The sequence below is a fragment of the Myotis davidii genome, unplaced genomic scaffold, assembly GCF_000327345.1.
Source record: "Myotis davidii unplaced genomic scaffold, ASM32734v1 scaffold1494, whole genome shotgun sequence".
In the NCBI taxonomy this organism is placed as follows: Eukaryota; Metazoa; Chordata; class Mammalia; order Chiroptera; family Vespertilionidae; genus Myotis; species Myotis davidii.
The window spans coordinates 319,755-337,111 of record NW_006286246.1 but is presented as its reverse complement, the minus strand read 5'-3'; the positions used below and the strand labels follow the sequence as shown (position 1 = coordinate 337,111).

Here is a 17,357-nt window from a genome sequence, read left to right as displayed (position 1 = left end):
GAAAGAGAGAGAGAGAGAAACATTGGTCATTTGCCTCTGGTATGTGCCCTGACCAGGGATGTAACCCAAAACTTAGGTATATGCCCCAGCCAGGAATTGAACCGGCAACCTTTTGGTGTACAGGACGATGCTCCAATGAACTGCGCCACCCGACCAGGGTACATTGCATGTTTTACAAATTCTTGTGGCACAACCGTGTGCTGTGACACGCCGGTTGAAAAAAAATCGCTATTCTAGATCAACTTCCAACTTAATGTATTTGCCTAGTTATTTTATGTTTATGTCCTTAAAAAATACATATATTTGTAAGATATCTATACCTTCCCCTCAACAGTATTAAGGCTTTAGAACTCTGTGTAGATCCGTAATGAATAGTTTAATGCACAGTAATTTTAGATGCTATTAATTTCCAAACTTGTTCACGGAACTTAAAAGCTGCAAAAATCCATGGAAACTTCCATAGGAGGGAGTTAATAGCCAAGCTAATTGGCGGTTCTGTCTTCCGTGGAACTGGCCATTGAGCTTTCTAAGAAAGCAGGGCTGATGAGTCACGCTAACCCCTCCCGAAGGGCCTGAAACAGCCAGGCCGGGGGCAGCACCAGGCCCGGTGGCTGATTTACGGTCTGTCTGCAAGCCCGGAGGAGCCAGGGTTTGCTCTCCATGTCCTTGGCTGCTCAGATTGCAACAGAGGCCTTTGCCTCAATTCAGATAACAGCAGTTTATTTTCATTTTCATATTTTTCCTCATTTTATTTGGGGGAAGGTATAGGGGGAAGTCATGTTAGGTTTGAGGTCAGGGAGACCAGGAGGATCCTCATAGTAAAGAACTATTAGGTCTTCGGTGGTGCTAAGGTGCTAATCCTGTTTAGTTTTGTGAACTCCAAGATGGCCTGCATATTAGGAAAATGGGGTTATTTCTTGTCCTCTCCTGGGACTGTGGTTCCAGCGCTGTGAGTTCCATGATTTTTTCCTCGCTAACTAGAACTTTGAGGGTTGGTGATAACCATGGATCATAAAGTCCCGGTACATGTGCTTTTGCGTGAATACATTGTTCCATTTTATAAAGAAACTGGCCCAGAGATTCCCCTGGCTGAGACGGAGTGGCAGGAGCTAGACTGGAACTGAATTCGCCAGACTCCTAGTTCCAGATGATTCTGATCATCCTATTTTCCCAACCTCACCCTCTTGGCCCCCACCTCGAAATCCTATATGATTTACGGCCTTGTAGGACCCACCCACCAGCAGTAGCACGGGCACCCAGATCCATAATTCTGTTAACTGTCGATGTACTAGACGCGGTGCCGGCTTTTGTGGGTCTGGGGATCAGGAGCTCTCAGTGTAGCAGGGAGATGCCAACATGAATTATTACACAACAGGGTGTGGCACATTCCATAATGGACAGACATGTCTGCAGGTCCAGGAGGTGTTCAGAGGAGCACAGAGTGCCGTGTGTGTGTGTGTGTGTGTGTGTAGCTCAGTGTTAATTGTGTGAGGGTGGTTTTAAAGGATAAAGAACTGGGTTGAGGGTGGCCTTCTAGGTGAAGAGATTTAGGAAACCCAACAGTCCACTGGCAGGGCTGGAGGGGAAGTTGGTAATGGGATCACGACCAGTGGCAGACATCACTAGGTGTCTTCCCTTCTTCAGGTGGGAAGAGGCTTCCCGAGTTTACCCGCAATCCTCTATTTTCTTGTTGGGCCAATGTGAAAAGCCTTTGAGTGTGAGGGCTGGTGTCATGATGAGTGTGTGTGTCAGGTGCCCGGAGGCTCCGTGGCTGAGATGGGATCGGAGAAGAAGGTTCAGGAATCATGCTTTGCCTGGAGCTCAGACACCTAGAGGCAGAGGTCCTGTCTGGAGCCTTCCTGCCCTCCCAGGAGGCCGTGGGGGTGAAGGTGTGGATGCAGGTTTGCAGGTTCAGCTTCCGGAACCAGACAGAATTTCCCTTCAGTGTTCTCGGCCTTGGAGGAAACAGATAAGGGATGATAGGAAGCAGCTGCCTCTCACGTGGCCAGCAGAAATGCAGCCTCATGGAGCAGCTTGCTCATCTCAGGAATATGAATGGAAAGTCCTCACTGATTAAACCTTTGGGGGCCCTGATTTTACTTTTATTTGTGCAGTAATACAGACTTTATTTTTAAAATATTTAACCATTATAACTCTAAATAATTTTTTAAAAAAATCTAATTTTCCCCTCCCTGGTGAACCCTTCTCGTTTTTCAGAGTTGGGTGTGAGCACCTAACAGAACCCTTCCTAGGCATTTGCATAAATGTTTATACATAGTCATGTTTAATTATTTCCGTTGCTATAAATGGACTCAGGCATAGTTTGAACCCGATCCATAGTTCTTTATTTTGCATTTAATACTATCTTAAAGACCTTTCCACCTCACTCCATTTAGTTAAACCTTGAACATTTTAGAAGTAATTTTTAGATAATGAAAATTAACTTTATCAGTACTTTAGGAGTGGTTGTATGAATCCACGTGCCTCTAAGAATAGGAACGGGTCCGGCCTGCCCACATCGGTGCTGAGTGCAGACGGGGGCTGCTTTATGGCAGGCTAGCAGGCACCTGGCAGAACATCTCGGGTCAGCCTGATGAGAGAGGACTGATCTCTTGCTCGGAGAGTTTATTACTCAGTTCTGCTTCGACAAATATTTAGCCTTTTCTTATGCCAGGATCATATCAAAGTGGGAGGTGGCACCATGTACAATCGTGAGAGCAGTGAATGTGGGACTTGTATCTTTCTCCAAAGCTTGCTCCGTAATTTTGCAAACCCAGGAGAGGTTGATCAATTTTTGACCCAAAGGAATTTTTATGCTGGGAAGTGGGACCCGGAATTGATAAGGGAAACCCTCTGGGAGAGGAAATGGGTCAGGTCAATGCTTTGATATCAATGGCCTGCTGACATCATGGGAAGCATTTGATGGCAACTTGGTAAAATTATCTTGTACATTTGAGTTTGCCAAACCCCTGCAGCCCATGGCATTGGGAGCGGCTCCCTGAAGGGCAATAGCAATTGTCCCAGGAGCAGTGGTCGCTGCTGGAATGCTGTCATCATGACCTCAGTGCTTGTTGTTTAGACAAAGGGGGAAGGCGCCTTCACAGCTTGACAGTTTGCCAGCCACCTGCTGCCATTCTTTTTCTTCAGTGCTTTCAAAGCCAGCAGAGCCTGGTCTTCAGTTCACTTTTAAAAATAAGACAGGATGGCTCAGTGGTCGAGCGTCGACCTATGAACTAGCAAGTCATGGTTTGATTTCTGGTCCGGGCACAGACCCTGGTTGCTGGCTTGATCCCCAGTGAGGGCACGTGTGCAGGAGGCAGCCTATCAGTGAGTCTTCCTCATCGTTGATGTTTCTATCTCTTTCTCTCTCTGAAATCAATATCCCTTCCTCTCTGAAATGAGCAAAAATATATTAAAAAAATAACGCAGGCATGCATACAATTATAAAAGCTTAAAAATGATGTAATTATGAAGGACACATGGCAACATGAGCTGGTTTTCCTAACCTTCTCCATTCCTGAAGGCAACGCATTTCTTATATTCCAATTGCCAGCTGCTGCCTTGAAGAGGGACATTCCAGAGGGCAGGTGGACGTTCATGGCCAGTTACTTAGGTCTCTTATTGGAACTAACTCTTATCAAATAAACATTAGAAGGACCTTCAAATTTCGGGGGGATGTGGGCCTAGGTCACGGCCTTCTCAAGAAATCATACTCTCTAGACATGATGGCACATACTCAGTTCATCGCTGTAACCTGGGTCTCAAGGAAACGGGGGCTTTGTGGGACATAAGAAGTTAAGAACATGGTGTATCTTCTGGGGGATGTGAAATTGCTATTTACAGTTCAGGAGTGCCACCTCTTAGACCAGTGGTTCTCAACCTTCCTAATGCCACGGCCCTTTAATACAGTTCCTCATGTTGTGGTGACCCCCAATTTCATTGTTACAAATTGAACATAATTAAAGCATAGTCATTAATCACAAAAACAATAGATAATTATATATGTGTTTTCCGATGGTCTTAGGAGGCCCCTGCGAAAGGGTCGTTCGACCCCCAAAGGGGTCACGACCCACAGGTTGAGAACCGCCGTCTTAGACAGTGGATGACGGGGACATGCCCACTCAATGGTGAACATGGGTTTACATCTGCATTTTTTTCATTTATTAAGCACCAGTCAGTCTGATCACACAGAGAACAAATCAAGGAGACAGCGGTTTCCCATCTCCATCCTGCTCTTGGGGACCCCCCCCCCCCCAGTTAGAGGCTTGACTTTCCTGGGGAAGTCACACTCCAAGACGGGCGCGTCACCTGCAGTGGAGGGAAGGCAGAGCCAGCTGGGGCAGAAAAGCCTCACCCCTGTGCTTACTGGTGCCGTGACCTTGAACACAGCCTTGCGGAGCCGCCACCTGCAAAACGGGGCTCCTAAGACGTCCCCTGGTGATTATGAGGATGATTGAGACAGTGGGAGTGAGTGCCCAGCTGATGGTACGGAATACAGAAAGGCCCAGGAAAGGTACTTGTGATTTCTTTCTCTCTTTTCTTTTCTATCCCTTTGTCAGGTGGGATGGGCCTAGCTCAGGGGTGGGCAAACTTTTTGACTCGAGGGCCACACATCATTACATAAAAGGGTATGGTCTTTTTTTTTTTTAGTTTTATTCATTTCAAACGGGCCAGATCCGGCCCGCGGGCCGTAGTTTGCCCACGGCTGGCCTAGCCCCAGACGTTCTGGTGCTTGGTGCTCAACATCGTGCACCAGGGGTAACTTTCTGAGGCTGACAGTCCACAAAGAGAAAGTTTCCTTCCCAGAAATTTCCCTCCTGGAGTTGCAGCCATGCTATCATGTAGTTGCCTCCCCCCTCGCCCTCCGTCAGGAGTTGGGGGGCACTAGACAGTCACAGTGAGTTACAAGCCCAAAGTCTCAAATTACTGTGGCCCAAGTTTGACATTGGAAAGCCTCCTCCAGGTGCTTCCTCCTGAACCAATAGATGTAGACTCCCACGGGGAAGGACGCGTTCCTTTTAAAAAATGCCGTTTGGAAATCCGCGAACGCCAACCTCTCGCAGTCCATCTCGGAGTTCCACGGAGCACATTCTCGCCTGGCTTTTTCTCAGGGGCTCGATCTGTGCGGTAATCATTGTCAGCCCTGCTTTGACTCATGCATTCCTCGCGGCTGCAGTCAGATGTGTGTTTATGTGAAATATGGAAACGATTTCCCCCTCTTTCCTTTGTGCTGGAGTTGGGATGGAGCGGCTGAAGTTCGCCTTTGTTATTTCTAAGGGGTCGTCCGTTTCAGGGCTTGAGGAGGGACAGCTGGCCGCGTGGCCCAGCCGGGTCCCCCTGAGACCTCGCTGACATCCTAGTAGCTAAAGGCTCACTCTGAATCCAGCGTCCGTACCCTGTGCCGGGAGGCCCTCCCTTCTAGAACTTCGAGTCGCCCAACATTGACAACAAGTTGGAAACGAAAACAGTGGTCAAGGACTCAGTACCGGAGGAAGGATTTCTTCCCCTGAATGCGTCTCCTTTATCCGGAGCCATATGTCTTGTGTCTTGGTCTCTGCCTAAAACGTTATTTTTCTTCTCTTCACCTGCTCTTCTGCTTGGGTCCCAGGAGGTTGGGGAAGGGATAGGCTGAGTTTTCAAGGTCCAGAGTGTAGCTGTAGAGAAAGAAAAGCCAAACAAGGGTGTGTGATCCTCCCCCTCTTAAACCGTTTGCCCTCCTGAAAAAGAACGTTTTGTGAAAACGATCCCAGGCCGTAAAGAGACTGTAAGCCGCTGGCGTTGTGTCCAGCCTGCTGTTCTCATTATCTGTTGAGCAACCCTTTTAGTGCCTTGGCAGATAGCGTTTCTTCCTTCACAGCCTAATGTTTTCCCAACTGCGGAGCTATAGCTGCTTCAGAGCCGTGACACATGGCCAGGTGTCAGGATCATTTTATAGGGGAAGAAACTCGAAATAACTTTTAAGACGTGCAGCTTTCAGGGGAAGAAGAAAACAGAAGTCAGTTTTGCAAAGAGTTTAAGTGAAAGGGCACCCATGGGTTTATGCTTCCTTCGTGGGCAGATCTCAGAGAGGGCCTAAGAGAGGACGTGCATGTTAGTCACTCCTTCACCAGTCCCTCAAGGTGTAGCTGTGTGGAGGGACCTTGAAGGAGCTTGGGTTTACTAAGGAGCCAGAGACATGAATCAGAATATCTGGTCCAGGGGGAAGGGAGGGGGTGGTGGGCCCCGCTGGGTGGAGGTGGTGTGGCCGGGGCCCAGCGGAGGCCTCCTCGCGTAGGAGAAGCTTCAGGTGAATCTTGGAGGATCGTGCGGCCGTTGCCAGATCAGATAGGAGCTTGGGAGGCCTGCAGAGGCATGAAAGCGGGAAGCGGCAAGGTGTGTGAGCAGAAAGAATCCCAACTCGGAGAGGCTGCAGCTGGAGGGTGCGAGAGGGAGAAGGATGGGCGTGGAACTCGGCCAGGTACCCCGGGGCAACCCTGGGAGGCCTTTGCCTGTCATATGGTCATGCTGGTGCCTTTAGGACTTGGCCCCCTCACTTGCGAGGCCCTTCTCTGATGAGTTGATACGTTATCGCCTTTCCCCTTCTTCCTAGCACTGAGCACTGACCTGTTACAGGTTAGGGTTAGTGTGTTTGCTGCCTGGGTCCAGTCACTGGGATGGAAGCCCCACAAGAGTACGGACTTTCTTCTGGTCTGAACTGTATCCAGCGCCTCTAAGTGCCAGCCGTTGAGTGTTGAGTTGGGGCTGCATCCTCTGAATGTTGGGGAGGCATCAGAGGGAATAAATGGGTCGCATGAGCATGGTTGGGTGGTAGGAAGAGTAGAATGAATGACACATCGAGGCGATGCCAAGTGTTTTGGGAGGGAGCTCCTTGCACATGGAGGGAGGGTGAGGGGAGGAAGCATGTCAGAGGTCGTGCTCCCCGGGCCACTTTGGATGGGCCCAAGCTTTGCCCACCTGGTTGGTTATCAGTAGCTGGTATCAATCCCATTTTATTGGAGATGTTTTTAAAACTCAGAATTTGAGAGAAGTTCTGAGAATTACTTTTCCTGTTTTGCAAAACCAATAGCTGCCCAAGGATTCCAACAGAGGTCAAGATGTCATCATGTTACATAGGCGTGTGCCGTATGACGATATTTTGGTCAACAACGGGCCACATATACTGTGGCGGTCCCCCGAGATAATAATGGAGCTGAAAAATTCCTATCGTCTGGCGATGTCGCCATGGTAGTGTTCTAGTACAACGCGTTCCTCCCGTGTTTGTGATGCTGCTGCTGTAAACAGACCTGTAGCTGCTAACTGGCAGCATGGCACAGCTATGTACAGAACATAATACTTGATAGTGGTAACAAATGACTGTGCTACAGGTTCGTGTATTGACTGTACTATACGTTTCATCATTATTTTGGAGTGTGTTCTTTATACTTACATATAAAAGACAAGTTTTCTGTAAAAGTGTTATACCAGTAGCAACCTCATAGAGCTCATGTTTACCGTGTCTCTTGGAAGAGGCATGTTCTCTTGTGCTTGATTCAGTCTCCTGTCGTTTTCTGCAGTGCCATGCTGTGCAGGCTGTCCCATTCAGCCGAGGCGTGGAGAGGCTACATGATCTAGGTTTGTGTGAGGACACTCCGTGATTTTTCACACAAGAATAAACTGCCTCCTATTGAATTTCTTGAAATATATCCCTATGAAGTGGCACATGATTGTGATCACTTTTTTTTTCATTTATTGATAATTCAATGATAGAAAGACTTGATCTCAATTTAATGATCTTCCTTTGAAATGCATTGAATACTTTGAAACAAAATGAGTTCCTTCTGTAAAAATAGGTTTTAATAGACTTTGTGATAGCCGATCTCATACCTATTTGTGTCTTGCCGTTAGGTTGTCGGCAAAATGAAAAAAGATAAGAAAGTGAACATTCTGCAAATTTTCAGAGATAAGTGATATGATGTACCAGCCTGTTGACTGGGCTTGGCGGAGTCCCAGTGCATAAATTTTCCTGGTAACTAACTGAGCATTATCACTTTAAGACTTGGATGTTTTTTATTTTCCACTCATTTTGGTTAGAAATCGTTCTAAAACAAATGATTTACTTTCTTGTGTTCAGAAACAGAGTGCATTCAACATTCCATGAATTTTACGTAATTACTGAAGCGTTTGTTTACCGTAAGAATAATGTAGTGACGCTGTGTCTCTCTTGGTGAGCGACTCTGGAATGTCATCTTTTCAGCTGCCCCGGGTTTTTAGGTAGCAGATGCTCCTACCAGCACACCGCGTGTACCTTTCTTGAATTGACTCAACTTGTCTCTCTGAAGGCTGGGAAACAGAATAACTTACTTGCTTTCTAAAACGAGATTAAATAGGCTTTGGGTGAGGCCCTGTGTGAGAAGTCCTGGGTGAGTCCTGTGAATGTACTTATCATCTAGGCTTAACATCTCAACGAACAAAGGACTCATATTTTTCAATTCTTCCTAATATTAAACCATCCATATCTGAACAAAATTATACTGTTATTTCTATTGGCCACACTGCTGGGTTTGCAGAGTGAAAAATAACCCCCAGGCCTCTTACACTGTTTGTCTAGAGGGCTCTTGGCTTACCATTGGGTTCCAAGGGGTGTGAGGTGAGGTGGCTGGAGCTGTTACTAAAGGTTTGTCTTTTTTATCTTCAATAAGAATGATAATTTATTGGGCATCTACCATGTGTAAGGCATTGTGAGCAATGTGGGGAAATGACTTCTTCCTAGAAATTCAAATTCTAGTTTGGAAGAGGAAGTAATGGAAGAGAATCAGTTAAAGGTTGACCTTGAACTGAGGGGACAGCTTCCAACATAACTCAGAGCTGATGGGAAGAGGCCCCAGGGAAGGTGCAGCAGTGGGATCGGCCCTGTTTGTCAGAGGTGTTGCATGTGGTGTCCAGGTTAGCAAACCTGAGTTCAAGATTGTCTGTACACGCCAGGTGGGTGGGGTGGACAGCAGGACCTACGGGAGGTGAGACCGGTGATCACTTCCACGTGGGGAGGGGGCGGTTCATGGAGTGGGGAGGATTGGTGTTGGATCTTGACTAATGAGTACGATTGCTGTGTTACAGAAAGCGAGGGAGGGCTGGCCAAGAGGAGCGAAATGCCCAGGCTGGGAGGTGGAAAAGGGCCAGATGTGTGTTGCAACTCGGATTTGTTCTGTTCCCAAGAGAGCTTGTTCATTCTCCCGGCTTCTCTCTCTGAGCCTCCGGGTGGGAAGACAATGGGTTCTGGGGTTGGATGAACTTGGAGCTCAAGACCAGTTCTACCACTTTCTAGGGGTGTCATCTTCAGCAATTTTTCTGAGTCTCTCTAACATCCACTCCCTCATAGAAGGCAGGGAGATAATCAGACTGATCTTGTCGACTCTTTAGAAAGGTAAATGAGACTTGCATTTGACCATGTCCTATAGAAGCCCAGACTATGCTCAGTAAATGGTATCATTTTCTTGGACCAGCCCTTACTCAGGGCTCCTGTCTGGAGCCTCTTGGTGCCCACAGGCTGTGCCCACTTACTGACTCACTCACAATCAGCTCAGCAGGTGCAGGAGGAAATGCATTACCTTATCTTCTTCCTACACTTCTCTCCCTTTTCAGATCTGTTCACCCTCTTATGTTGCCATTTTCAGTCTGGGTAGAGTTTGAATTCTTACAGTTAACCTAGTTCAAACTCTTGGGTTCATCTTTGATTAACTTTTGCCTTTCGTATGACATCTCTAGTCTGTCATCTGATCCTGTCCACTTTTTTCTCTTGTGATGCCCTCATTCCCATGTGCCCTGGGCTCCCATCACTTCTCAATGGATTGCTCAGAGGCTTGTCCGAGGGAGTCTCTGACTTTACCCAGCCTCTGTCCATCTAGCACATTCTTCAGATACTACTGCAATCCCCTTGCCGTCCATAGTCCTTTGATTTGGCCATTCCTGTTCCATGTAACCTTGTTTTTCATTAGTTCTGCGTATGATAATAGGTAGTATTTGTGTGTGCTTTTTGTGTGCCAGATATGCGTTAAGGCTTTTATTTATTAACCCAGTTTTCTTTATAACAGCCCCATCAGGTACTATTATCCTTGCCATTTCGTAGTGGAGGAAAGTAAGTCACAGGGGAATTAAGTGATTGCCCAAGGTTGAATAACTAGTCAGTATTTGAATGCAGATGACTTGGCTCCAGACCCTACATTCTTAAGACCTGCTCTGTCTGTCTTCTCTTTCACCCATATAGACTCCTAGAGGGCTGGGGCTAAGTCATCCACCTCTGCTCACTACATTTCATGCATCTTCTTCATATACAATAGGCACTTACTAAATGCATGCACTGCATAATTTCCTCCTTTCTCCTCTGAGACCTACTTCACACTGCTCTCTCCCAGCATCATGGTGAGAGATGGAGGAGGGGGAAGTGCTCTCCTACAACCTCATACAGTTTGGGGTTCAGATCTCAGACATGTACCAGTGATCTGACCTTTGTCAGGCTGTGTTTCTTAAGCTGCTCTATAAAATGGGGATATAGGAATGCCTGCCTCATAGAGTTTATGTGAAGTGTGTCAGATGCTCTGATTCTGTTTCTAGCCCATGGGAAATGGTCAATAAGCATTAGCTTCTACAAGTAGTTGTATTATAATGCCCTCCCCTCCCACTTTCAGCTAACCCTTGTCTGTTCTTTTAGGCCTATTCCAACTCGTATGGTCTCTATGTCACTTGTGTAACTTCTCCAACTTACAAAGAACTGGATACTTGTTCCTGTTTGACCACTAATTAGTTGTGTGACTTTGAGCCAGTCCCTAAATTTTACAAGTCTAAGTTGGATCATGGTGATAACAAGGGTTTTTGTGGACTAAATAAGGAATATGTGACTGATTCTAAGCACTCAACAAACTTACATTTTCTTGCCTTTTTCCCTTCCTTGTCACCAACTCCTTCTCCACTGACCAGCAGAACTTCATGGCAGCTCATCAATAGACTCAAGAATCTAACTTAGCTGTTTGGAAATTACATGGACTAGATTCATAATAAGCGAGATTTAGTGTTGAGAGCCGGGAAAGTATTCCCATTGGACGGAATGTTTGAGCTGAGGGCTCAGTAGGAGTGTCCAACCAGGGAGTCAGTGGAATATCTTTCAATGTAGCACTCACTCTTTTTCTTTAATGCATGATGCTCCTTAGTACTTTATTAAGCTTGGATGATGACAGATGATAATTAGCCTTCAAATCTGGAGGTGCCCAATTATGCTGTCCCTGAATGTTTTTTATCTAACTTGTGTGTTCGTCAGGCTGGAGGAGGGAGGCTGGAAGAATTTGATCACAATCAGGCATTGTGTTTTTATTACACTCGGGGCCAGTGCTGTCAGTCAGACCCGTCCAGGCTCTGTGTCGCATTGTAGGTCGCGTTGCCTGGGCTTGCCTGCCCAATGGCAGGTGCTCTTTATTTTCATCTGTATTATGTATATTTGCTCGGAAAGTTGCTTTTGTTGAAACTTGAAGAGCCAGGTGCTTGCAGCGAGAGTATGGTCAGACTTACTGGAAATTTGAACACAAAGAAGGGACACCCCTCAGCCAAGTGTAATGAGTGACCCAAATATGACAGTTGTTTGGGGGCATTGTCCTTGCAAACCCCCCAGTATAATTAGCATTATGGAACTGATTTTTTTATTTTCTTTTTCACGAAAGGTATTTCCTGAAATGTTACAGCCATCTTCCAAGTTGAGGAGCCTGGGATAGCCTGAGAGATGATTTTAGATTGTCTGACTAATTCAAAGGAAGACTGCAACTAACATTTCTTCAACACCTGTCACTTGCAATTTCCCTTTTAACATGAAGAAGCAGGACCTGGGAGACAATTATATCCAGCTAATTATTTTTTCATATTTATATTTGTGGTACTTTCTATTTATGGCAAGTGATACCAATTTATAGCAGTGATTTAAAGACTAACAATGATGTTTAAATCCATTTTTTTAAAAAAAATAAGTACTTAGCCCAGCCAGTGTGGCCCAGTGGTTGAGCGTTGACCCAGGAACCAAGAGGTCGTTGGTTCAATTCCTGGTCAGGGCACATGGCTGGGTTGTGTGCTTGATCCCCAGTAGGGGCAATGCAAGAGGCAGCATATTGATGATATTTCTCTCTCATTGATGTTTCTATCTCTCTATTCTTCTCCCTCCCCCCATCTAAAAAATCAATAAAAACATTTTAAAAAACCTAAATACGTAATAGTAGAAATGACACTCAAATTTGGCAAAATCAGAAAGTTGGTTCTAGAATGACTGAAGATTGGGAATACTGCCTTGGTGTAATCTGGATTTCCCCCTGCTCTCTGGCATTTGCTTTCCATGTCTAAGGGCCTATTTTAAATTTGGATGTTAAAATCTGATGAGACCATAAAATATTACTTCATACCCACTTGTATGGCTCTAATAAAAAAGATGGATAATAACAAGTATTGGTGAAGATATGAAGAAATTGAAACCCTCATAAATTGCTAGTAGGAATGAAAAATGGTGCAGTCCCTTTGGGAAATATTTTGGCAATTCCTCAAAAAGTTAAACATAGAGTTACCATATGACTCAACTATTCTATTTCTAGGTAGGTATATACTTGAGAGAATCAAAAACATATGTTCACATAAAAATCTTACATGAATGCTCATAGCATCATTATTTATAATAGCCCAAAGTAGAAACAACCCAAGTGTCTATCAGCTGATGAATGGATTAAACATGATGGTATAACCATACAATGGGATAGCCATAAAAAGGAATAAAGTATTGAACATGCTAAAATATGGATAAACTGAAAAGATTGTGCTAAGTGAAATAAGCCAGACCTGAAGGCTCTGTACAAAATGTCCATTATAGGCAAACCCACTGAGATAGAAAGGAGGTTGGTGATTGCAGAGCTTGGGTGAAAGAGGGAATGGAGAGTGTCTGCTAATGGGTATGGGTTTCTTTTGGGGATGATGGAAATATTCTCCAATTAGATAGTGGTCACACAGCTCTCTGAACATACAAGAAATCCCGTAATTGTACACTTTAAATGGGTGAATTTTATGGTATGTGAATTATGTATTAATATAACAATCAGGCAGCATAAAAATGTGTCACTGTTCATAGAAGCCTTTATGTTGTCACCACTGCCAGTTGCGTTATCCAGTGGTGCCCAAGTGGCCTTTGAGCCAGAATTCTAGCATAGACTGACATGGGTGGGTTCTGCCCCGCTGTGCAAAGCATAACATTGTTTTTATCTTCACAGTAGTCCTCTAAGATACGTGGGTTATTCATATATAATAGAGGAGGTCGATACTTAACGAAGTTGAATGGTAGAGTAGGAACTTGAACCTGGGTCTTTACACTGTACTTTCTACTATAATTTATAAAAGAATTGTTGCACACTTGAGCGGTAGCTGGCCAAGGTTATAGTTGCAAAATGGGGTGGAAGATGAAAATGTTTACTCTTGCCAGATTAACTCACTTATTTGTATTCTTATCCATACTTTCCTTGATGCCACTCATAAATATATTGACTCAAGATGTCTTCAATAACAATATTAGAGTACTTCATAAGTTACAAAGCACTCTTAAGCACAGTACTTCACATTATCTTAGTTTGAAGCTAGGGAAAGTGAGGTATAAACGTAAGTAGCTGTCCTAGATACACAGGAAGTTAAGAAGTCAAGCTGGGTTTTAAGTCAGGTTGTCTGACACCCACATCCATTGTGTTTTCTGGTTGTTTTGGAGGGTGTGGATCCATTCCTTCTTCATTAACTCAACGATTACTTTCTGAATGTCCATTATGAGCAAGAGTCTGTTCGCGGAGCTGGAGATATATAGGCAAAGACACTCTTATGGTGCAGTTTAGAGGGAGGAGACGAACAGAAGACCATTAGCCTAGTAAGCATGGTCATTTCAGATAGCGATGTTTTAAGAAGAAAATAAAAGGTTGATATGATAGGAAGTGATTTTGATACATGTGAGAACAAAGATACCTACCAAGAAAGGTTCCTAGTGTCTGACTGGGCTCAAATGTAAGAACAGAGCCTACCAACTATTTTAAAATGGGCCTCTCATGCAAGCTGCATTTCAGAGAGCAGCCTGTACTCAAGTGCCTGCCAGCACTGTGTCCCTGCTGGCTGAGCCAGTCCTTTCTTATGAAGGAGTTTCTGGATTTGTATTTCAACCAATAGGGCTGAGACTTTCCCTGTCCAATCAGAGCTGTGCAGCTATATTCCCATTAGCATCTTTACAACCGATCAGAGTGGCTCCATTCAAACCAATCAGGACATGGCTTTTGGGACTGACTAATCAAATTGTGAGGATTTGGAATCCACATCTGCATGAGAGCGGACCAATCAGGGACCAAGGGCGGAAGCGTGTGTGTGTGTGTGTGTGTGTGTGTGTGTGTGTGTGTCTATAAGTCAGCTATCCTCTGGCACTTTCCACTGAAGACCGAAGACTACATTTCTCCAGCTGCAGCTGAAACATGGAGGACTTCTTGCAGAGCTGGACCTTGTCTGAGAGCCACCTCCTACCTCTGCTGTCCCACAGCTGTGCTGTTTGACAATTGAGCTGTTCCCTAGCTGTGCTGTTCTCATAGACGTGCTGTATCACTACTGAGCTGTGTGTCCTGAATAGTTTCCTTCTTCACCACACCCAAACTGGGGATTTCTGTTAGCGTTGAGTTCGTGACAACAATCATTAGTTGGCACATAGATGGACTTTTTATTTAGATTGAATGGTCAGGGAGTGTTTCACTGAGAGGTGATATTTGAGTTGAGACCATAAATACCTAAGAAAGTCAGCCAGGCAAAGATCTGGCTGAAGACTTTTCTAGAGAGATGAACATTTAGTACAGTGCATATCCCAGCATTTCCTGTGTTTCTTAATCAAATTTTGAGACTTGAGTTTAAACCACTATTCTAGTCTTCTGTATACACATGTCATTTTCTACTTTTTGGCAGAATGTATATATAGTATACATAAATAATAATCACAAAAATAAATTTCAAATTAAATGCTTACTTTTTAATAGAAAAATATCATCCCAGACGTGTGATTTTCTATCAGGCATAAGCCTCATGCAAAATTCCCTCGTAGGAATGTGAGCTATGGTTTTTGCTTGGATGACTAAATGGATGTTTTGAAGCCCATGAGAAGAAAATGTCATTCTATCAGTGGGCCCTCATCAGGACCACCTACTGACCATATTTTTCATGGGAATCCCTGAAAGAGTTCATAAGCCCCCCTCCTCCCACAAGTGCTGTAGGGTAGTGTCTCCTTGATGCTAAGGATATATATATCTCAAAGCTGACTCAGATGGAAATCTTTGTTCTAGGGAAAATCTCATTTTTTTAGAACCCCCAAGCAGAAAGCTTTTGTTCCGTTGGTGTTGCCATGCCTCTCCAAAACAAGAAACAGGGAAGTGAAAGGATGGAGGTGGTTTGAGTGAAATATCCTTGAGTTTTGGGTGGCGGTGGTGGTGGTTGGTGAGGGTGGGGTAGGACGTTCCATGGAAAAGGTATCCGTGCCTGTTGTTTCACCTCAGGACCGGTCTTGGGAATGATTGTCAGGGCCCTTTGGGCTCTCAGTGGGAGCAGAGTAGCCATCTAATCTGCATTTACTCTCCAAAGCTTCCTCTTCCTCCTTTCTGTCTGGTACCTGCTTCCTGCATTCCGACCCCGTTCTCTTTGGTTAACTCTTTTTCTTTTTTTAATATATTGTATTGATTTTTTTACAGAGAGAAAGGGAGAGGGATAGAGAGTTAGAAACATCGATGAGAGAGAAACATCGATCAGCTGCCTCCTGCACACCCCTACTGGGGATGTGCCCACAACAAAGGTACATGCCCCCAACCGGAATTGAACCCGGGACCCCTCAGTCTGTAGGCCGACGCTCTAACCACTGAGCCAAACCAGTCAGGACTGGTTAACTCTTTTTCATGGAGCAGCACTCCCAGACTTTCCAACCCTCTGTAAAAAAAACGAAAAAAGTGGAGGAGAATAGCTTAATAATACATCTTTCTTCATTCATCGTTGTCCCTTCCCCACATCAGTTTTCTTTCGGGGAGTTCTCAGTTCACTGTCTTAGGGGAAAGCCAGAGTCCCAGGCTATGGTAGCATGGACCCTCCAGTCTCCTGGTATTTCCTCGTGTTGCAGCATCGTTGCCGGAGCGTGCTCCGGTGGGGCAGGTGCTGTGTTGGTCTTTGTTTGTGGTAGGATGCAAGTCGGTACAGGAGCCGAGTGAGTGGACTGCTCTCTGCTCTGGGAGTGGATCCCAGGCAGGGTTTGATTTTGTCTTTTTTGTAGCCTCAGGATATACACGTAGGTGTGCACCTGCACTGACGGCGACTTCTCTCTCTTGTTCGTGATATTGGTTCTTCCTGCCTTTGTCATTTTCTGGGATGCTCATGGCATACAGAAGCATGTCTTTTTCTAAATTCAGGTTTTTGGGAAATAACTTTGGGAAATATAGGTGGAGAGTTTTGTGAATTCCACAGATATTTAATCCTTTAAAGGCCGCCAGTTTTATTGGTGTATCACTACCCTGTCTGGTCATCTCTGGCCTAAAGGACCAGTTTCTAGGGCCACATTCAAAAGTGAAGAGGCTACAAAAGAATTCCATCCAGATTTCTTAGGGGACAAATAGAGTCCACCAGTCTCACCTGTATTTTGGAGAGTTAATAAGGAGCGTGGGACACCAAACCTGCAGACCGCTCGTGGATAATGTACTCCCCATGTAGGAGCTGGGGTCCCCGGTTTCTTAATTTTCTCATTTGACCCAATGGTGTTTACATGGCCATTAAAATCTCTGAGGGCCATCGTGGGCAGTAAACTAAGTCAGCTTAATGACTTGTGCAATTTCCTGTCCCATAAAACTCTACTTTCCTTGGGTCAGTTAAGAGGACATCTGTGACCATTCTGCATTGGAGGATGGACAGACAGTATCTGGAGGTGCAGAGCAGAGACCCTGGTGCCCGTCCCCGTGGGTGTGAGCCCTGGTCCTGGTGGCCCTGGGCAAGTCACCTCCTCTCTCTGTGCCCCGGCTCTTCATCTCCAAAGTGGGACACTTATGTGGGGACGTTAGGGAGATTAAGGGATTTATACACATTCCCTTTTGGAAAGGTATCTGCCATGCAGTAAGTGACATTTAACCTTTTGCTACTATAATATCCATCATTCCATATGTTTAGCTTCCCTCCTAATTTTACATCTCGGAACACTTGATTCCTTCTCATCCGTAGTATATGTAAGCTCTACCAATCTTACTGTATTTTGCATGAAACACCCTAGAAGTTGTTTGGACATCAATTCTGTAGGGCTGAGACCGAAAGCCTCCTGTGTTTCCACCAGA

General features: G+C 45.2%; 1 protein-coding gene across 2 annotated transcripts in view; it reads left to right on the top strand.

The window, feature by feature from the left end:
* The first annotated feature begins 4,219 nt into the window (after positions 1-4,219).
* Positions 4,220-17,357, top strand: part of CNKSR3 (CNKSR family member 3) — a 52,907-nt gene continuing 39,769 nt past the window's right edge. The window contains exons 1-2 of one of the 2 annotated variants that reach the window (XM_015560026.1): positions 4,239-4,513; positions 7,067-7,364. Coding sequence is in view for 1 of the 2 variants with exons in the window: in XM_006757678.2 (XP_006757741.1) it covers positions 4,444-4,513 (70 nt within the window). In the remaining variant the exon portion in view is untranslated. Of the gene's footprint in view, positions 4,514-7,066; positions 7,365-17,357 lie in introns of both variants that reach the window. The other variant, XM_006757678.2, reaches the window with a different exon arrangement.